Source organism: Choloepus didactylus, chromosome 14 (assembly GCF_015220235.1).
Source record: "Choloepus didactylus isolate mChoDid1 chromosome 14, mChoDid1.pri, whole genome shotgun sequence".
Classification (NCBI taxonomy): domain Eukaryota; kingdom Metazoa; phylum Chordata; class Mammalia; order Pilosa; family Megalonychidae; genus Choloepus; species Choloepus didactylus.
In genome coordinates this window covers 80,946,316-80,966,305 of record NC_051320.1, presented here as the reverse complement: position 1 = coordinate 80,966,305, position 19,990 = coordinate 80,946,316, and the positions used below count along the sequence as shown (strand labels likewise).

Sequence of the window (19,990 nt, the reverse complement as noted above, 5' to 3'; positions counted from 1 at the left end):
AACTGACAGTGGTTTTCCAGTGACTCAGCCTCATTTTCGTCTTCTGTATGACCGGGCCTGACAGCTGTGCCTTGTGTTCTGGGAGCCAGTAGGCTCCTGGATTTGCACCCGTGCCAGGGACAGCTTCAGCTTACCACAGGTCTGTGCTTCTATCCGCAGCCACATCTGGTTTCCATTTTTATGCCTAGCAATTGTCTGGCCTAATTGCACAAGATCATGATTTACCATGATCAAATGAGATTTGCCTATCTGGTTGTGAGTCATAGATGGAAAAATAACTGCTTATTTAGCTTTTGTGGTGTTTTGGTGATGGCCTGCAGGAGGGAAGGTTAGTCAGGTCCTATTAACTCACTGGAGGCATTTCACCCAGGCTTAGGATGCTTCTACAGTACTCTTTCAGCTGTTGAAGAAATACTGTGAGGCAACCTTGGATAGGCAAGCCTGGCCAGTTATAAAGACTGGCCACGCATGACCATGGTTCTCAGGTCTGCTCCCTCTGTTCCCTGTATGTGAATTCTTGATAGTCAGATCTTAGAGAAATGGTCAGGCCCTGGGAACACTGGAACTAAACCTGGCTTGGACCAAGGAGCTAATTGTTAGCATACATTGAAGAATAGAAAATATTTTTCCATCAACTGGATACTTACCTCCCCTATCAAAAAATGGAAGCAAATTAATATCAGAAGGTTTGTTGTTAATTTAGAATTAATATAAAGGCAAGTGGAACTCCTTAAAAGTTCTTTGTTTTTTCATTTTATTTGTTTGTTTTTAGTTAGGTAAATATAAAGCTAAAAAAATCAGAGTCACCAGTTCCACTGTATTTCTTCCCAGATAGTTCTGGAGAATGCATGACAAGTCAGAATTCTGTGGTTGCCCATGAAAACCAGGCCCTTCTCTGGGTTCTCACGAGTCCCCCCCCAATGAAGCAACATAGAAATCCACATATAAAATGATTTTCCGCAGACTTCACTGTAACCAAAGTCCCCAAATGTGCTCCTACACTGCAGTCATTCTGTACGTGCAGCCATCCTGTGACTATTGATGGGTGGGGCTGGCTCCCAGGAGTGGAGCTAAGAAAGCAGGAGTGTGCGTGTGCGATGGTAGTGCAGCTACCTAGGACCTTGTACATCGTGCAGCTGTGAACTTTTTGGCTAATTAATAGCAGTTTCTGCTTTTGTCTTAAATGTTTTATCTTGGTCATATTTACAGTCTAGATAGTTTTTGCTTGTAAGTGTCCTTGCCTTATCCTATGGTTCTACTCTTTCTAAGATAAATAATTGGCCCCGTAAACCAGTGTTCCGGTTTGCTAATGCTGCCAGAATGCAAAATACCAGAGATGGATTGGCTTTTATAAAGGGGGTTTATTTGGTTACAAAGTTATAGTCTTAAGGCTTTCAAGTGTCCAAGGTAAAGTATCAGCACAGGGTACCTTCACTGAAGGTTGGCCGATGGCGTCCGGAAACCTCTGTTAGCTGGTAAGGCATGTGGCTGGCATCTGCTTGCTTCCAGGTTGCATTTCAAAATGGTGTTCTCCAAAATGTCTGCATCAGCTTCCAACGGCTGTCTTCAAAATGTGTCTCTCAGCTGCAGCTAGATACGAGCTCCTTCCGTCTGAGCTTTTATAGGGCTCCAGTGAGCTAATCAAGGCCCACGTTGAATGGGTGGCGCCACACCTCCATGGAAATTATCTAATCAGAGTCATCACCTACAGTTGGGTGGGTCACATCTCCATGGACACTCTCAAAGAATTCCAATCTAATCAACACCAATAACGTCTGCCCACACAAGATTGTATCAAAGGTAATGGCATTTATAGATTCAAACTGGCACAACCAGCATCAGCAAATTCAATATTTTTTATTCTATACTTTTTTCTTTAACATATTGAAATTTATCATATTTCTTTTAACATTCATTTTCTTTGAAATAGTTTATGTTGACAGTTGGTAGGCTGAACCTGGGTATTAGGACACCTGGTGTTCTGTCCTGGGTCATTCACTGCCTGACTTTGTGACTTTGGACCATTTGTCTTAAGCTTTCTTTGCCTAGGTAGCAGATGGTTCAGAAAGTTCTGAGTGTCTGCCGCACCCTTGGAACTTTACAAGGAACAGAATGGCCACAGGTCTGGTTCTTCCTTTTTGCAGGTTCCATGTCTTTAGGTGGGTAACCCTGCTTCCCTGTTGTGTTGGGATTCCCCAAGACCACCCCCAGGTTCAGTGATTCACTAGGAGGGCTCCCAGGACTCAGCATATAGTCATTCTCAGGGCTATGATTTATTACAGGGAAAGAGTACACAACAAAAACTCATTAAAGGAAAAGACCCATGGGGTAAGTCCAGAGGAAATCAGGCATAAACATCTAAGGAACTCTCCCACTAGAGGCATACAGGATGTGCTTAATTTTCCCAGCCATGAGTTGTGACAATATGTGAGAAATGTTGCCAACCGGGAAAGCTTGTTATTGACCCAGTACCCAGAGTTTTTACTTGGGGTTGATTAAGTAGGCAGCCTCTGCCTGGCACATACCAAAATTCCAAACTCCCAAAAGGAAAGCAGGTTCCCCATAAACGACATTATTTGTACAGACAGTTTAGGTACAATGAGCCACCACCAAGTGGGGAAGTTTCATGTCAGTATAGGGAGCTGTTCACATGGTGAGTTCCCAGACACTAGCCAAGGACCAACCTTGCAAACAGGTCTTTCTAAAGAAAGCAGTCTCAGGCCTGCTATGTTAACTCTTCTCTGCACACCTGACCATGACTGAATGGGAGGGATCAATGCTCAACCCAAAGTCGTCTACAAAGAGACAGGGCCCAAGGAGGCCACCACCTATGATGGATGCCAGACTATTGTTCCATATTGGACAGTGGAAATAAACCAACCCATCAGAGCCACTCTCTCAAAAAGTTAATGAATAGGGGTTGAAAAATGAAGATAAAGCATGGCACCTGAAGGGACCTCAGAATGCCTAGAGCTGTAATTACAGTCTGTATCCCACTAGTCCATGAGGCCTTGGGTGCAGTCTGGCCTTAGAAATGAGACATGAAGTGACTTTCACCCTGGAGAAGAGCCTAAAGGAGATTAAGGCTCAGGAGGGGGAACATAGCAAAAGCACCTACAGAACTTGGAAAGGTAGAATCATGATTTGGCCCAGTAGCTTAAGAAGATGGCCGAGGTTTTCAAAGACCTGTGAAAGCAGGAAGTTAAGTCCAAAAAGGTCAGTGTTTACAACCTCAGCTTCTGCTTCCCACCCTCTCCCCATGCAGGGTTCAGCTGGCTGAGCTTGGTGCACCTCTAGCTCTGAGGCCTGCCCCTTTTGCTGGGCAGATACCTCTACTATAATTTGTGTCAACAAGGGTGACATTTAGAATGTACCTTGGAGAAACAGAGCTAAACAGGACCTTGACTATATCATGTCCAGTCCAACTTTCACTGTGAAGTTAGAGAGAAAACAGCCTGACTGGTGCGTCGTCCAGGTCATACAACAGGATTGCTAGGAATGGAATAAGAGTGGACATTTTAAAAGAAAGTGTTAAAGCCACAGTTAGGTACAAATTATTTCTTTGTATGAGAAAAATACAAAAATGCGCAAGTCTTTGTGAAAAAGAAGGCAATTATAGAAAACATAGATTGGAATCCAGAATCTTTTCCCCTTGGAAGGGAGGACAGATCTTGCTACTTTTGGCTTATGTTTTCCACAAGGTCTATTGGGGAACCCTGATTCCCATACCATAACCCTTGTTCAGACCTCTCCGCCCCAGGAGTGTGGGCGCTAACCTTAACTTCATTACTGATTCCTCTGCCTTCATCAGAGACATCCTGCTCTAGACCATCTTCTTTATTGCTTCCAGAATTTTCTTTCCTAAACACAAATCTGGTCATGTCACTCTCCTGCTTAAAAGCTTGTGTGGTCTGACATAGCCCTGGGAAAACAGCCTAACTCTGGTGTGAGCAGCAAGATGCTTGATATTTTGGTTCCCACATCACTTTCAGTCTCACTTCATCTGCGTGGCACTTTCCATCTCGTATTACAGCTGATCTGTTTCCATAGCCTGCCAGCTCCCCATGGCAAGGCCCACCTTCTTCCTGGCTCCATACTGCCTGGCACATAGGAAGCACTCAGTAAATGCTAGACATTTGGAACTTTACTAATTCCTTGAAGGAAGAAAACTCTGTGTTTGCTTTTGTCATACCCACACACCCTCCTATTCCATTAGAGTCAAGATCAGTCTCGCAAAGTAGGTGGTGCTGAGAGGAACGATTTTGGGGACACTGGGGAGACAGTGCCAAAGGGCTTTCCCTCCCTGACTAGCTGCCGCCCACAAGTCCACAATTAAAATGTCCTTCCTGCTGCATGGTGGGTGCAAACGTGTTTGCTTCTTTCTCTTATGTCAGAAATATTTCATAATAACTTTTTAAATCAGTGTTTGAAAGCAGGCCATCATCCCTTGTTAAAATGCACAAGGCAGGGAAGATGTTAAGTTACTATGTCTTTCACTTATCAGCACAAATGAATTTTTCCCCTTAAGATGAAACTTGGGACAAACCTTCCTTTTGACTCTTGATCTGGGTTAAGTGCCTCTCTTCTGTGCTTTCATAGAACTCTGTGCTTCTGTCTGTCATAGTACCTGCTCCAATTTATTGTGTTTTTCTGCTTCTTTGACTCTGTCTTCCATGTCAGAAAAAAAGCTTTTTGAAGGCACAATTGGGTCTTACTCCTATTATATTTTTATATCCAACACATTCCCTGCTATACAGTGAGCACAAAATGAATGGTTTGTTAAGGAATGAACAACCAGCACCTTTGTTTAAAGCAATTTCTGATAGTGGGGAGAGAAATCAATATCACTGGTTCTTTGTGGACTGTAGTGCCACTGGGAAGAGGAAGAACTTATTTTGAGAGAAGAATTAAGTAGATACTAATCTTCACCTGCCACGCAATTTTGTGTAGCCCCACAGTGCTCTGTTTTGAGTGATAGACTGAAAACGATCCTTACTTGGAGAGGCAGAAAGACCCAAGTCACTCCGCATGAGGAGGAGTTGCTTGTATAGTGAATTTAGGTATTCACGCAAGTATGAGTTTTGCTCTCTTTGTATTTTGGCATCATTTCTCCTAAATATGTTGGCAGGAAATAGAGGCTAGTTATAGTTCTCAGAATTGGCAAATAAGACTCTTCCCCAAAAAAGGTTCAAAAATTGATTCTGGTGATGATTGCACAAATATATGATGGTGCTGTGAATAATTGATTGTACACTGTGGATGACTTAGGGTGGGTGAATATATCTCAATAAGACTGTATTTAAAAAAAAGTAAATGAACACTGAGGGGGAGGAGGGAAAGGGAATGTTTTGGAAACTTATTTTAACTTTTACTTTATTTTTTGGAGTAATGAAAATGTTCAAAGATTGGTTTTGACAATGAATGACAATACGGTGAACAATTGATTGTACACCTTGAATGACTGTATGTTATGTGAATATGTCTCAATAAAATTGCATTAAAAAACAAAACAAAACAACAAAAGACTCTTCCCCAGCCATCTTAAAAGAGAGGCTAGCATGTGTAACTAAATTTGTCCATAACGTTAGCATCTTGATGATTTTTTTTTTCTTCAAGATACCTCATAGTCAGCCTTCCTTAGATTAAAGGAGGCTAATAAAATTTAGGATGTGTTTATGATCTTTATTGTATTGTTATGTTTTAAAATAATACTTGTCAATGTAAAAGTCAAAACTAAAGAAGTATAAAATGTTAAAGCTTCCCCCAGCCTCCCCTACTCCTGACTATTCCTTTGCTCTCCAATCTCATTCTTAGCCTCACATCTGTTCCTCAGTCTGGTGAGTGTTTTCTTGACTTTCTAAGTGTAAATACGATCACACACACATATGCACATATACATATGTTTTAATATGTTCATAAAATATAGTTACATATTTTCCCCAAAATGCTTAGAAATTTTGGTAACACTGTTTTGTAGCTTTCTTCTTTCACTCAACAATACATCCAGGACTACATTCCATGTCAGATTGATCTTATAGATATTTAACAGTTCAGTTGTACTCCATAGCAAAGATACACCATAATTTATTGTGCCTTCTGTTATTACGTTCCAAATGAAAAAAAAAAAACAAACTCAGTATTTAAGAATTTATTTTATATTTCATAGATGTTTTTTACATGTTTCTTAAATTGATAACTCTTATCTTCCTTTTTCCAGCCTGTGACCCAAACAACAAACGCCTGCGTCAAATCAAGGACCAGATTCTAACAGACTCAAAATACAACCCCAGGATCCTCTTCCAGTTGCTTCTGGACACTGCACAATTTGAGTTTATACTCAAAGAGGTAAAAATATTGTGTTAGTGATCACTAAGGTCTTGGGTTTTTTATGCTTAAAAATGTAAAAAGATTAGGTTTTAGTGGCTGTGATTCTAACTATAGACTCTAGTCATCTGAGGTAGTTCTTGTAGAGAAAGGACAGAATTAGATATTTAGCAAATATTTAATGCCTACTGGCACTGGGTAAGCAAATAATTGCTCTGTTCGCAGGTAGGTGCTAGGAATTCAAAGATGAACAAGGTATGTCCTTAGCATTGAGGAGCTCCAAGTAGAGTGGGGACGATTAAACCAAGACAGGAATTCAGGAAAGTTCCAAGTACAGGAACCAGGAAATCACATCAGTTAGTCCAAGAAAAACTGGTCTTTCAGAGGCAAATGGGACTCGTGCAAAGGAAGACTTGCCCATCAACCAGTTAGGATCATAAACCAGAGGATCATAAACCAGGGCATCAAGGACCCAAGAGTTCTTCTGCCCAGTGTTGAATGGACATCACAACCAGTCTGGGCTAGCTGACTGATCAGGCCTACATTCCTAATCATAAATCTGTTCTCCAGAATCTGTTGAAATAGAATGAGCAGTTTCCTTCTGTCTATTCAGGTAGAGAGGAAATAGAAACGACCTTAATGAACATCTATAAAGGTAAAGGTCTATAAGAAGAGAAAGGAAAAAAAAAAACTAATTAATACACATCTCAAGCAAGGAAATGACATATTTGAATTTCTGATATTTCAGCTTGGTTCTTTAACTTATGTTTTCTTTTCTCCTACTTGCCACCCCAAGCCTTTTCTGGAATCACTTACTGATTCTCCTATGAACACAATAATTGGGCTTGTGTTTCTTGTAATCTTTATCTGGAGGTACATCTCCTAATTCAAGGACTGTCCGCTATCCCTAATCCTTTCTTACAAGTTATGAACCCTGTGAGTTCATGGAAATGAGTATCCAAAGGGCCTGAAGAAGCTTGGTCTGTCATGAAGGCCTAAGGGTGATTTTGTGTCATCACTGCTTTGTCAGATAGCACTGATGGAACCCAGCCACTCAGAAAGATAGTCTAAATTCTCTAAATAATTCTCACTGTTCCTCATCATGTCATTTATCTTTCTTGTTGCTGTTCCTCATCATCCTGCCAGATGACTAAGATTCTGCCTCCCCTGGCCCTCAAAATTCCACCCAGCCCTGATTCTCTCATCTGCAGATAGATTCTTCTCCCCATTGTTCATCTTTTTAATATTGATTATGAGTCTAATGAATGAAGAATTCCTTAAGAGAAAAATCGGTAGTCATGCCCAGTGAAATAAGCCCTGCACCTTTGTCTGAGATGACATGCCCTTTAATGGGAAATAAATGTTTTTTAAGTTGTTTGAAGAAAAGACAAAAACAACTCTGATTATACCATTTTCTCTTCTGCCCAAGTGTTTGTAAAATTTGAATTTTTTGAAGGATGAATTAGACAGAATTGCTGCTTAATAGAACAAGAAAGAACCTTCGTAGATGATTTCATTCCCCAGTCATTAGACAAGATGATTCACAAACCTCCCTTGACAAATTAAATTAGAATCACAGAAATTGTTACCTAGAAAGGATGACATGTAATTGCACACTAAAAAATACTGATTCCTGGGCTCACACAAGACCTTACTCAAGATATATTTTTTTGGTAATAAATTGAGTTTCACTCAGGCTTTCTCAGTAAACTGCCTAATCTGGATTTTCTCTTAAATGAATACATCTTTTCTGTCTCTTGAACAGATGTTCAAGCAAATGCTTTCAGAAAAACAGGCCAAGTGGGAGCATTATAAGAAGGAGGGGTCTGAGCGGATGACCGAGCTTGCCGATGTCTTTTCGGGAGTGAAACCTCTAACCCGAGTGGAGAAAAATGGTAATTGCTGAAGAGGAAATATTGGTGTGTTTGAAATGTATATACAGATTATTTGAAACCTTAGAAAACTGACAGGTTAGAAAGTCCTTATGTTTTCCTCATTTTGTGCTATGACATTGTCCGCCTTTAGCATTGTTGAAAAAAATCTGGTTTAGTTTTTGCTGCCTCTAGCTTTATGCTCCTTTGGGCAATGTTCTTATCCTCTCTGTATTCACCTTTTTTTTTTTTAACTTTATCAAAAAAATTTTTTAAAAAACAAACATTTCAATTTTTTTTTGTTTGAAATACTTTTCTTATCTTTGAAATATGGAGTTAGGCTAAACCAGGGGTTCTTATACAAAAAATTGTTCACAGATTGGCTTTAGTCATAACCTGCCCTCCCCCGATAGTATGCAAAACAATGTGTGACAGTTCGTGTGCATTTAAGGGGTGGGAGGAAAGGACATATAGCTTTCATGATCGTCTCAGAAGGACACATCACCCAAGGATACTAGTAACTACTAACATAGATGATATCTAGGATTCTTTTCTTCTAAGGACTTGTTTGGTTCTTCTTGTTCACAGTCCAGCAATGTGCCTGCCATCTAGTGGCAAAAGTGGGGAGCTACAGACTGTTCCTTAAACTTCCAGCAGCTCAAGTTTGACTAATGATTTCGATCCGCTTCTTTTAGGAAAGTTTACCTCTAGGAAAATTGTGGTATCTCTTTAAATTTTTATATAGACAGGAAACTTTCAGATTGCCCACTGAAAGACCATTCTGAATTTTAAGATGACAAATTAAACCATATTTTTAATGCTTAATGTTTAACTATCAGATTCATTTCCAGTGAAATTAATTATACACCAGAATTGCTTAATCATGTAGCTTTTTATAAAAAATAACTTTACTATTTTAATCAATATGAGCGTGTCATCACTGTATTTTGGCTTTTCTCACATTTTAATCATATTTTAATTTATTTGATGCCAAGTGGTTGATCTAAAATGTATACCCAAGTCATTCCAAATTATTGCTTATATCAGAAAAAGTCATCCAGTTTCTAATGATGTGAAATAAAATGGGAGCCAGTTTTGCAGATCGCTATATGGTGGCTAAAAAGCAAAGACAAAGAACTGCCTGTAAGAATCCAACCAGATTAGTTGTCTAGAATCCAGCACATTAGTCTCTGTTTTAGTCTCTTTTAGGTCCTTATAAATATCAGCATTGTTTCAGAGGTTATTTAAAATTAGCATCATACTTTTTCTGTCTATATAGCATACTTCAGCTTAGGAAGTACTTTGGTGAATATTTCTTATTTGATCCTCACAACTCAGTGAGATATACATCTTTATCCTTATTTTACATATAAGGAAACTGAAACTTAAAAATGTAATCATTTTACTTAAGATAACAAAGATCCAGAGCACGGATTCTAACTCAGCATCTCATACTCCAAATCTCGTGCTCTTTTTACTACTCCATTGCTGTCTCTCAATCCTACAAAAAAATTAAAATAATAATTAATTAATTAAATTAAATCTTTAGAATTATAACAGGCATCCCTATGCTAAATCTTGAAATAACTTGTAAGTCATTAGGTCATTTTAATAAAGTGAAATTATTCCACTGATAAACTAAAACAAACAGAAACTTTAGGGAGTCAGCTTGGTGAAGTGAAAAGAGCTCAGACACTGAATCTGGACAGACAACTGTGAAAATCCTGGCTCTCCTGTTTGGCAACTGTGTCACCTGGATAGAAATCTTAATATCTTTGAGCATCAGCTCCCTTATCTCTGAAATGGATAACTCCATAGTATCCTCAATACTTTGTTGTGACAATTAAATGAGACAAAGCTTAGACCTTTGCCTGACACATTGAAGCTACTCAAAGCATGATGATGCCCTTCCCTCCTTCTGTTCTGTGAATTATCACCTGGTCTGTGAATGCAGGTGGTACCACCTCAACCATTCAGACTTTGTCCACTGCTCATGGTTCATACCTCACTCTTCTGACATTTTGGTCTCCTCTTTGCCCTCCAAGACATGCCATGGTCATTCCTGCTCCAAGGCCTCTGCTCATGCTTGTCCCTTCATCTAGATAGAATACCCTTCTCCATCTCTCCACCTCTCCATATCTTTATCCATCCTCACTTCTCCAGAAAACTCTACCCAGCAGCTCCATGTCACATCCTTCAGTTCCTTCTGACTCTTCCCACCAGCACTGCCTCCTTTGCACGTATGGTTTATAATACATACTTGGGCCTCTAATCATTTTTTCCAGATATTGTAGGCTAAGTTATTTTTGTAGAAAGTTGCATCTATTCTACTAGGTCACATGTTTCAGGCCTTTTCGTTATCATCGTTTGGAGAATTCCTGGAAGCAATGTCAGGCACAAATTAAATGGCTGTATAAGTAAGAACTGGATTTGGAAAAGATTATTCAGTTAAATTGAAAGCCTCAACTACAGGATTTCTGGAACTTCATTAGTCTTTCCTTGTTTTTGTATTAACAGAAAATCTTCAAGCTTGGTTCAGAGAGATCTCAAAACAAATACTGTCTTTAAATTATGATGACTCTACTGCTGCAGGCAGAAAAACTGTGCAGCTAATACAAGCTTTGGAGGAGGTAAGGAAAGCCTTTTTAAATGACAGTTTTGGGATCATGAATCATACCTTTTTGACCCACCCAGCAATTACTCCTGTAAATATGTCTAAGAAAATATTTCATCAGAAGAGAAAAGCAATATGCATTACTGTGCTGATTGTAACATTATATACAGTGTTCTAAAATTGAGAAAGTAATCAGAGAGCCAGCATGAAGATGGTAGCAAAGATTATGATATTTCAACCTGAGGAAATATGTAGTCTTGGAAAAATAATTATGAAAACAATGTAAAAACATTGGGAAAATTGTGATGAAGATGAAAAGGCAGAAAAAAATATTGCATATTTTACTGTTTTTAGGTTTGTAAAAGTGTGTGCCTTGGAGGAAAAAGATTAGAAAGCAATACTCAAAAAATTATAATGAAAAAATTAGTTTGTTTTTATTTAACCCAAAGTAATCATGCCTCACCACTATTAAAATTTTAACTGTGTGTTTAGCTAGGGTTAAAATGGAAAATAAACAAAAGCATCAATCAAGTAATCATAAACTCTATTACTTAAATGTTACTTTTATGCTTAATCTGTAACCCTGTCCAGTTGATATGATTATACATTTTTGAAAAGGTATACTTAATGCTTTTCCCATTTTGAAGATAGGCTTTTTTTCTTACTTCTGCAAGGTTTTTAGAATGATCACTATTAATGAAACACAATATAATACTCTATTGTTAGCTTACCAAAATTTGCCTAGACATTCCAGAACAGTTGCACATTTGTGCTCTTTCTATTTTGGTTGTTTTTTGGATTTTCTAGTCTATAGTACAGCTGTACAAAACTTTTTAAAACTTGGATGCTTTTTCACTTTTCAATTATTTATTTTGGCATATAGCCCAGGCCTCTTAAATTATATACATTAAAATTTCAGGACATTGTGGCATCATCATTTTGTTTTAGAGAATATATCAAAAAGAACTTAATGATGTACAAGTGCCACCACCTTGATTATGATGTAGGTTATTTTGTTTTTCAGCAGTCCTGCACATCTTTAGAATTCCAAGGATTTTTCAATATATGTTTGTTTATATTAAAACGGAAAATGAGCAAATTCACTTATATAATACATGTACGTGATAATAGTAGTGGACCTTTTCTACTAGAAACTTGTGCATTGTTTTATGACTTGTCCTAATATATTTCTGAAATTGAAATTTGAAATATAAATTTTGTCAGTTGTTAGTAATTAGTGTGCTTTATTTGAAGTGTTTTCAAGGAAATCTGGGCACCAAAGAGGCCTTCAGAACTTTTTAATTAGGTGCATTTATGCAACACAGGTTCAAGAATTTCACCAGTTGGAATCGAATCTACAAGTATGTCAGTTTCTTGCTGATACTCGCAAGTTTCTCCATCAAATGATCAGAACCATTAATGTTAAAGAGGAGGTCCTGATCACCATGCAGATCGTCGGAGACCTTTCCTTTGCTTGGCAATTAATTGACAGGTAACGTGGACATTGTGGCATCTACTTAGTTATTTCTAAATCAAGTCAAGACAGCCTGACATTTACCCTTGATGAGGGACACCACCACCATCTTCTTACCATGTATCTCTTTTGACAGTTTCACATCCATCATGCAAGAGAGCATAAGGGTAAACCCATCCATGGTGACAAAACTCAGAGCCACATTCCTAAAGGTGAGCAAAGAACAGTGAGATCACTTTCTCAGTTACTAGGCGAGAGTTTGCCTTTTCCTTTTGGAAAGTTAGGTAATATTTTTAAGTATTTTCTGTAGACTGAACATTGTTAGCAATTTTTTTTTCATGAGAGAATAGTTTCAAAAGATGCCAGAAAGATGTGAAGTTTGAAATCATAGAGTTGGAATTTCTTACAGAAAAAATTGTTTTTATATGAAAAACTGAAAAGTTTTATCATTACACTTAAAATGTGAGTCTGTGGTCCTTTATTCCCTAGATGTGAATTAAATTCTTTTCTTACTCATTCAAAAAATTCTTATTGAGCCCCTACCACAATAAAGGGTCTATTTCAAAAGTTAGGAAATAGTGGTGAGCAACACAGGCATGACCTTTGCACTAATGTAGTTTCAGATTATGATAAATGAACAAATAATTTATTCAGTGTCTTATGAAGGAACCCCCATATATATAAATCCCGAAATGCACTTTTTCCGTATTTGAACACCTCTGTAATTAGAGATGAGTTTGATAATTGCATTTTTTTCCTTCTCTAATGGCACATAAATAATGGCACTTCTTTCACTCAGGGGCATTTTAAACTGGATTAAGAACAGTAGTCCATCAATCAGGATTTCTGGTTTCCTTAGAGGAGTGGCTGTGTAGCACAGTGGTTCTCAAACTTGAGTGTGAATCAGAATCACCTGGAGGGCTTATTAAAATGTAGATTGCTAGACCCTACCCCCAGAGTTTCTGATTCAGTAGATATGGGTGAGGCCCAATAATTTGCCTTCCTAACAAGTTCCCAGGTGATTCTGCTGCTGCTGGCCCGGGACCAGCCTTGAGACTCATTGCCATAAAAGTTGGCTATCTTTTTTTTTTTTTTAATTATGTCACCATCGTCTCCTTTGACGTTGTCAGAAACTTTTAGTGATATTGATGTGATATGGTGGCTCTTGCTCCTACTGGGTGCCCAAAGGCTTTAATGTACATTACTGTTTGTGGAAGGAGAAAGATTTTTTAGGACTTTTTTGAAATGGAAAAACAAATATCTTGCTTTTCCTCCAGCTTGTCTCTGCCCTAGATCTGCCCCTTCTTCGTATTAATCAAGCAAATAGCCCTGACCTTCTCAGTGTGTCTCAGTACTATTCTGGTGAATTGGTGTCCTATGTAAGAAAGGTAAGAAATTTATCAAGGTAATATTTGCTTTTATTGGCTAACAGCTGTTTTAAAATGATAGCACCAGACAGACCTGGATTCAACCTAGATTCAAAAGCTAGCATGTCTCTTATTAAGTGATCTAAGGTGACTTGACTTTATATCTTTGAACCTTAATCTTTTAAAACTCTGTAATGTGGGAATGGTACATCTCTCTGCAGCAGTTTTGTGAGGATTAGCTTTATATTCTATGAGCAATTAATGTTTGAAGGAACATAGCAGTTCATTAAATAGCATGGTAGCAGTTATTAAATAGCTCTTTTAAGTTTCTCTGCATCCCTGCTTGTAGACAATTTGCTGTTTGTAAACACTGATACCCTTCTTACTGTCATTCTAACATTTATTGGCTATGAAAAAGAAAATAGATGTTCAGTATTTTCCCTCTTTTTCCCTTTCACTACAGGTCTTGCAGATCATTCCGGAAAGCATGTTTACTTCTCTTTTAAAGATTATAAAGCTTCAGACCCATGATATCATTGAAGTGCCCACCCGACTGGACAAAGACAAGCTGAGGGACTATGCCCAGCTTGGCCCACGATATGAGGTGCTGTGTTCTTTGACTTCTGCCTTCTGATACTTAAAACTAAAAACCATGAAATATCAGGTTCCAGAGGGACCATCTTCTGCATCACCTGCCATATCCCCAGGACTGCCAGACCTATTCTGATTCATTATTTCACACTCTTAATGATAACTGCAGCTTACCATTTTAGTATGATCAGGCCTTGTTTGCCTGAACATTCTCAATGGAAGTAGAGCTCACTAGTTGCTTTCCTCTTGAACAGACCTGGTTCTAGTTTCCCAGGGCTGCTACAACAAATACTACAGACTGGTTGGCTTAACCAATAGGAATTTATTGTCTCATATTTTGGAGGCCAGAAATCCAAAGTCAGGTGTCCCCTGAAGTCTGTAGAATTCTGCTGGTGGTTTGTCAGCCATCTGTAACTCAGTGTCTGCCTCCATCACATGCCATCTGTCTTCTTCTGACTTTTCCTACTGTGTCCAGATTTCCCATGCTTATAGAACTGTAGTCATGCTGGATTAAGGCCCACTCTGATTCAGTTTGGCCTCATCTTAATAAATCTTCAAAGATCCTATTTACAAATGAGTTCACTTCCACAGGATTGGGGGTTAGGACTTGAACGTCTCGCTGTGGTGGACATGATTCAATCCATAACACTTGGTAAAGCAGTCCTTCTTCTCTTTAAGCTAGACTGCCTAGATTTTTCACATCCAAGTTCCTGATTTATATGCCATACAAGTGGTTCAAAGTAACATATATTGCATTAACCATTTCCTATGGGCAGACTTTTAAACCCACTCAAGAATTGTGTAGCCTCAGAGGTTATTCTCCCAAAAAACCTCTGCTTTTCTTTCTCCCTAAACTTAAAATTGAAGATGGGAAAAGTAAAAGCAAGTGAAAATTGAAAATGTGGTATGCGTTGTCAACTTCATGTTCTCTGTAAGAACTCCAAAAAATACATCAGGAATTTAGATTATCAAGCTTGGTGTCCACATTTATTCTGACTTAAAAATACAGCATGTGTCTACTGTTATCAATGATGTCTGGTGTTTCTCAAAAAGAATATGGTGGGCAGTGAAGGGGAAATTACCTCCTCCTAGTCTCAGTTGTCCTCTTCTAGCTGGAAGGGACCATCACTGAGTCCTGCCCTCTTTTTTTAATGGATGAGAGAAACGGAAGCCCAAAGAAGGGGAAATGATTTGCCCAAGGTTAAAGGACTGAATGCCTTCTGGCTCAGGTCCCCAGTGTGTCCAGCGGTGGCCTGTCAGCTGTGCCGCAAGCCTCCTTGCTCCCTGGGCACTGTGTGCACAGGTGTTCTATAGCTGCCTGCTGATTTCTGTTGTCTTTGACCACTCCAGGACACGACGGGTCTTTTATCTGAAGTACTTCATCATACTTCTTTTTCTTTGTTAAAGGTTGCCAAGCTTACTCATGCTATTTCCATTTTTACTGAAGGCATCTTCATGATGAAAACAACCTTGGTTGGCATTATCAAGGTAATGGTTTTGATGCTAGTCTATGTGATAGTAATGTTAGTTGTTTGGATTTTTGTGGTACTTACCCACCCATGGAACAGGGAGTGAAGTGAGCACCTTGGGTCCCTTGCTGTTTCACATTCCATTTTTGACCTTCATTTTAATAATTTATTGATGGAGGAGGAGAGAGCATTATAATCCTTTATTTCTCATTATAATCAAAGGTAGTCTCATGTTGTAGTCTTAGAATTTCCTCATCCTGTAGTTTGGGAGAAAATGTGCTATACTAGTAACTGTTTTACCCAAAAATTACTTAAATCTAAGAAAAATCCATTTTATTGAATTTTTGCTATAGCAAAGAAAGTAGTGGTTCAATTCCCTTAGGTAAATAGCTCTCTCTCTCTTTTCCTGTCTTTCTTTTTAGTAGTTCTGTATTGTTCCCAGGTATGGAGAGCTGAGATGGGCATACTCCTCTACTCACAGACCGTTGTCATCACTGTGATTGCAAGCGTTTCTCTTTTTTTATTTTCTTCTTTCTCTTCTCTTTGATCCCCACTCCCATTTCCATCCCACATAGCATCCACTCTAATGTGTTTGATAAATGTCCCTAAATATGCAAGTATCCTCATTTTTAGCATGATGTGCATGTGTTTCTAATTTATCTAATCCGTATTGTGCTCTCTCATTCTTTTATCCAACCTTTCTCACTGGTTATTGCTTTTGAACTTTATGTTTCTCTAGGTTGGGTAGTTTGTTATTTTTTACTGCTGCATAGCATTCCACGTTTTACTTAACCATTGTCATAGGGACGGACACTGATGTTGCTTCCAACTCTCCATTATCACAGACAGTGTCAGGATGAGCATCTCAGCACAGGTCCTCACTCCAGGTGGTGCAAGAATTTCTCAGAAAGCTGTATACCCAGGAGTGGGTCATTGGGTCTTAGGGCGTATTCATACTTGATTTGTCTCTGTACTGCCAGATTCCTTCTGAAATGACTGTATCCTGTGTGTCTTCCCACATACTTGCTAAAACTTGGTAGTATGCACTTTTTTTTGCCATCTCAAAGGGTATCAAGTAGCATCTCACTGATGTTTTAATTTGTAATTCTGTGATTTCAATAGTGTGTCCATTCGCATAGTTTATGGTGCTTTTATTTATGATTCCATTATCTGACCTAGGAAGAATTTGAACATTTCTGATTTGTTTTTACATTTATAGCTGTTGAATTGCCAAATTAACATTTATGTTAAGAAAATGTAAGAAAGGAATCCAAACAGAAGGAGAACTTTGGTTTGAATTTTCTGGAAATGCCCTAAAAGAAATAACCTTGTAGCCCCTCAGATATAAATAGATTCCAACAAACATGTTCATTAATTCAGTTGACACACAGAATATCCACATGCAGGTTACTCACATCAGACTGATTCAAAAAGTCATGATTACTCATAGGACTACATTAAGCATCTCACATGCAGAGTGGCCAATATAGGAAGGATGTAATAAAACCTAATTACCAACAATACTTATCAAAGGAAAGACTGCTTAAAAAATATATAAGTCATTTGCCATGATCTTTCAGATAATATGAGTACAGGAAATATACTGAATCCCTTCAATTCAGTAGACTTGTCAGCACCAGTCTTAACAACTCATGGCTTTTTGTAAGGAATCCTGTTAGCCCTCCCCAGTCTTTAACCTCAAAATGTAAAGGATGTATTTCAAACACTTGTCAAAATTATAGATTTGCTTTGGTTGATCTCACTTAAAACAAGTGAGATATGCTCAGAGATAGGCATATACACATTGTTCATTGTTACAGATAGCCAAGAAAAATAGAAATAAACTAAGCATCTATTGGTTGGGGAATGGCTAAATATATCAGCACCTACATACTGTGGATTGCCCTGCAGCCATTCAGAAGGAATCTGCCACTGGTAGATTTCCAAGACAAAATGAATAAAGCAAATTAAAGAACAGTATATAAATCTTATGATTCCATCTAGATTTTTGAAACCAAGTATCTGTTTAAGGACAAATACTTATGTACATGAATGAAGTGAAAGTGGTCTAGAGGATACATATGAAAACTATTAACTGTTGTGAACCCCAGAGGAGCCAAGTAAAAGGGTGAGAGAGGGGTTGTGTGAAGGGGCTTTCTCTTTTAGCAGTGAACACTGCCATAGATTTAGTTAAAATCCAGGAAGAATTGGAAGAGCCATGTGAGACTTTCAGATTCATAAACACAGTTAACTCTTTGCGCTAAATCTGTTCTCAAGAGGAATGTTTCTTTTAAAGCTTCATGTTATTTCTTTGATTTGGTTCTCACTGGTTATATTTAGTCATAATTTATAATCTACCTTCTTTGTCATAAAATAAAGCACAGAAACTGAAAGCTACAGAAAAATGAGTTATTATAAGGCAAATACTATTCTAACCACCACATAGGTCAAGAAAAAAACTTAGCCAGCCCCCCAGCCCCTGGAGCACCCCTGTCTGCCTTGACTTAATCTCATTCTCTCTATATACCATTGTTATCTGAGTGTGAATCTCTAGACCTATAGTATAGACTTACCCATTAAAAAAAAAATGTCTTGTAAGCCTTTTTTAATCTATAGGTTCCTTCCTTTCCTTAAAAGTTTTCTGTTGAAGAACCCAGGGCATTTGACCTGTATTTTCTCCGCCATCAGGATTTTGCTGATCGCATGGTCATGGTATAGTTCTCCATGTTTCTCTTTTATATTTTCTGCAACTTTCATTGCAGTTTTCTTTCTTAAAATTTAAATATCATTAAAAACAGATAAATCCCATCATCTTCTTTGTGATTTTTAAAAATAATGGTTCTTTATACATTGAAATTGAAAGAAACTAGTTATCAGGGAATTTGACGGAGTGTGGTGAAATGATCTGATGTTTTCTAAATCTGATTAGAGACTGACTTTTAGGTAATGATAAAAGCATTCTCATTACAGTAAAAGCAATCAGCAAAATATGCTTATACAGTTAAGTAGATTTACTTTCCTATTTTATCTCCCTAACTAAAAAAGAACATTCCAAGAATGCTGCAAGGAAAGACAATTGTTAAATATAGAGTGATCCAACCCAAAACTTTAATTTCCTCATATGGATATAGATGCCCTGAGATAAAATTTGGAGGAAAGACATGTATCTGAATTCAAATTCAGACTTTTTATTCCACTACCTCCTCCTGGCAATAAAGAAGGACAATTGTCAATTTTACTGAAATGATAAAATTTGAGGCAATTTAAAACTTACCAAACCTACCGTCTTTGAAATGTTCTGTTGGAAAATTATCATCATGAATTTTACTGAGACAGACTAATCCGAAGGAGATGAGAGGTTTAATAATTTTGTCCAAGCTGTACAAGATCAAAGAGGGACAGGGAAAGAAAAATATAGTAATAATTTAGAAATGAGGTAGGAAAGTGCTCCAATATGGACTCTGGAAACCATATTTCCTCTGGATTTCTTTCAAGATTGAACTATTCTTTTCCTAACTGCCGTTTATTACTTTTTGATTTACTCTTAGGTGGATCCGAAGCAGTTGCTGGAAGATGGAATAAGGAAGGAACTAGTTAAACGTGTTGCTTTTGCTCTTCATAGGGGATTGATTTTCAACCCTCGAGCCAAGGTGCCAAATGCTGAAATAGGTCTATCCTTTCTTTCTCCTCAATTTGCAGAATGGACTAGAATACCATTTTTAGCCTGTCATGTGCAAAAACCTTTCCTCCTATTGTATATCTAATGTATATGATTTTCAATACAAATAACTAAAGTGCTTCATGTTCCTATATTGTAATCCATTCAAATTATTTAAAAGAATCATTTTTGAAACCAGTTCTTCTTTCCTTCACCTGTTGATCCATAAGTTTAAGAATGGAATGGCTGTTTTTTATTTAGAGTTACTTCTTGTAGTTAAAAGAATTTCTCAACCCTAAGGCAGATAGGAACTTTAAAAGCAATATTTTTTTTACTTTCCTTTTTCTGTTAGGAAGTATGATAATTGTTTTCGAGAGAAAGAAACAGGCTGAAATTTATATGTAAGGTAATTTTCAACTCAGTAGATTCAATTTTAAATATTTTAAATGTTTAAGATTAGATATATTCATCAGATGACACAAAATAATCTACATCAATTTTTACACTTCTTTGTATGAGACTTTCTTCCCAATTGATTGAAATCTATTTTTTTGCTGAATGTTTGACATCAGTTCTCCCTCATCCTAGGTGACCATAGAAAGAGTATTTTCAAAGCTGCCTT

At 37.8% G+C, this 19,990-nt stretch overlaps 1 protein-coding gene across 3 annotated transcripts in view; it reads left to right on the top strand.

Annotated features, from left to right (window-relative positions):
• Positions 1-19,990, top strand: part of WASHC5 (WASH complex subunit 5) — a 62,934-nt gene that overhangs the window by 19,602 nt on the left and 23,342 nt on the right. For 2 of the 3 annotated variants that reach the window (XM_037802440.1, XM_037802442.1), the window contains 9 exons: positions 6,218-6,345; positions 8,090-8,219; positions 10,713-10,825; positions 12,135-12,301; positions 12,420-12,495; positions 13,561-13,671; positions 14,114-14,254; positions 15,649-15,729; positions 19,259-19,360. In XM_037802440.1, coding sequence (XP_037658368.1) covers positions 6,218-6,345; positions 8,090-8,219; positions 10,713-10,825; positions 12,135-12,301; positions 12,420-12,495; positions 13,561-13,671; positions 14,114-14,254; positions 15,649-15,729; positions 19,259-19,360 — 1,049 coding nt within the window. The remainder of the gene's footprint in view (positions 1-6,217; positions 6,346-8,089; positions 8,220-10,712; positions 10,826-12,134; positions 12,302-12,419; positions 12,496-13,560; positions 13,672-14,113; positions 14,255-15,648; positions 15,730-19,258; positions 19,361-19,990) is intronic. The other variant, XM_037802441.1, reaches the window with a different exon arrangement.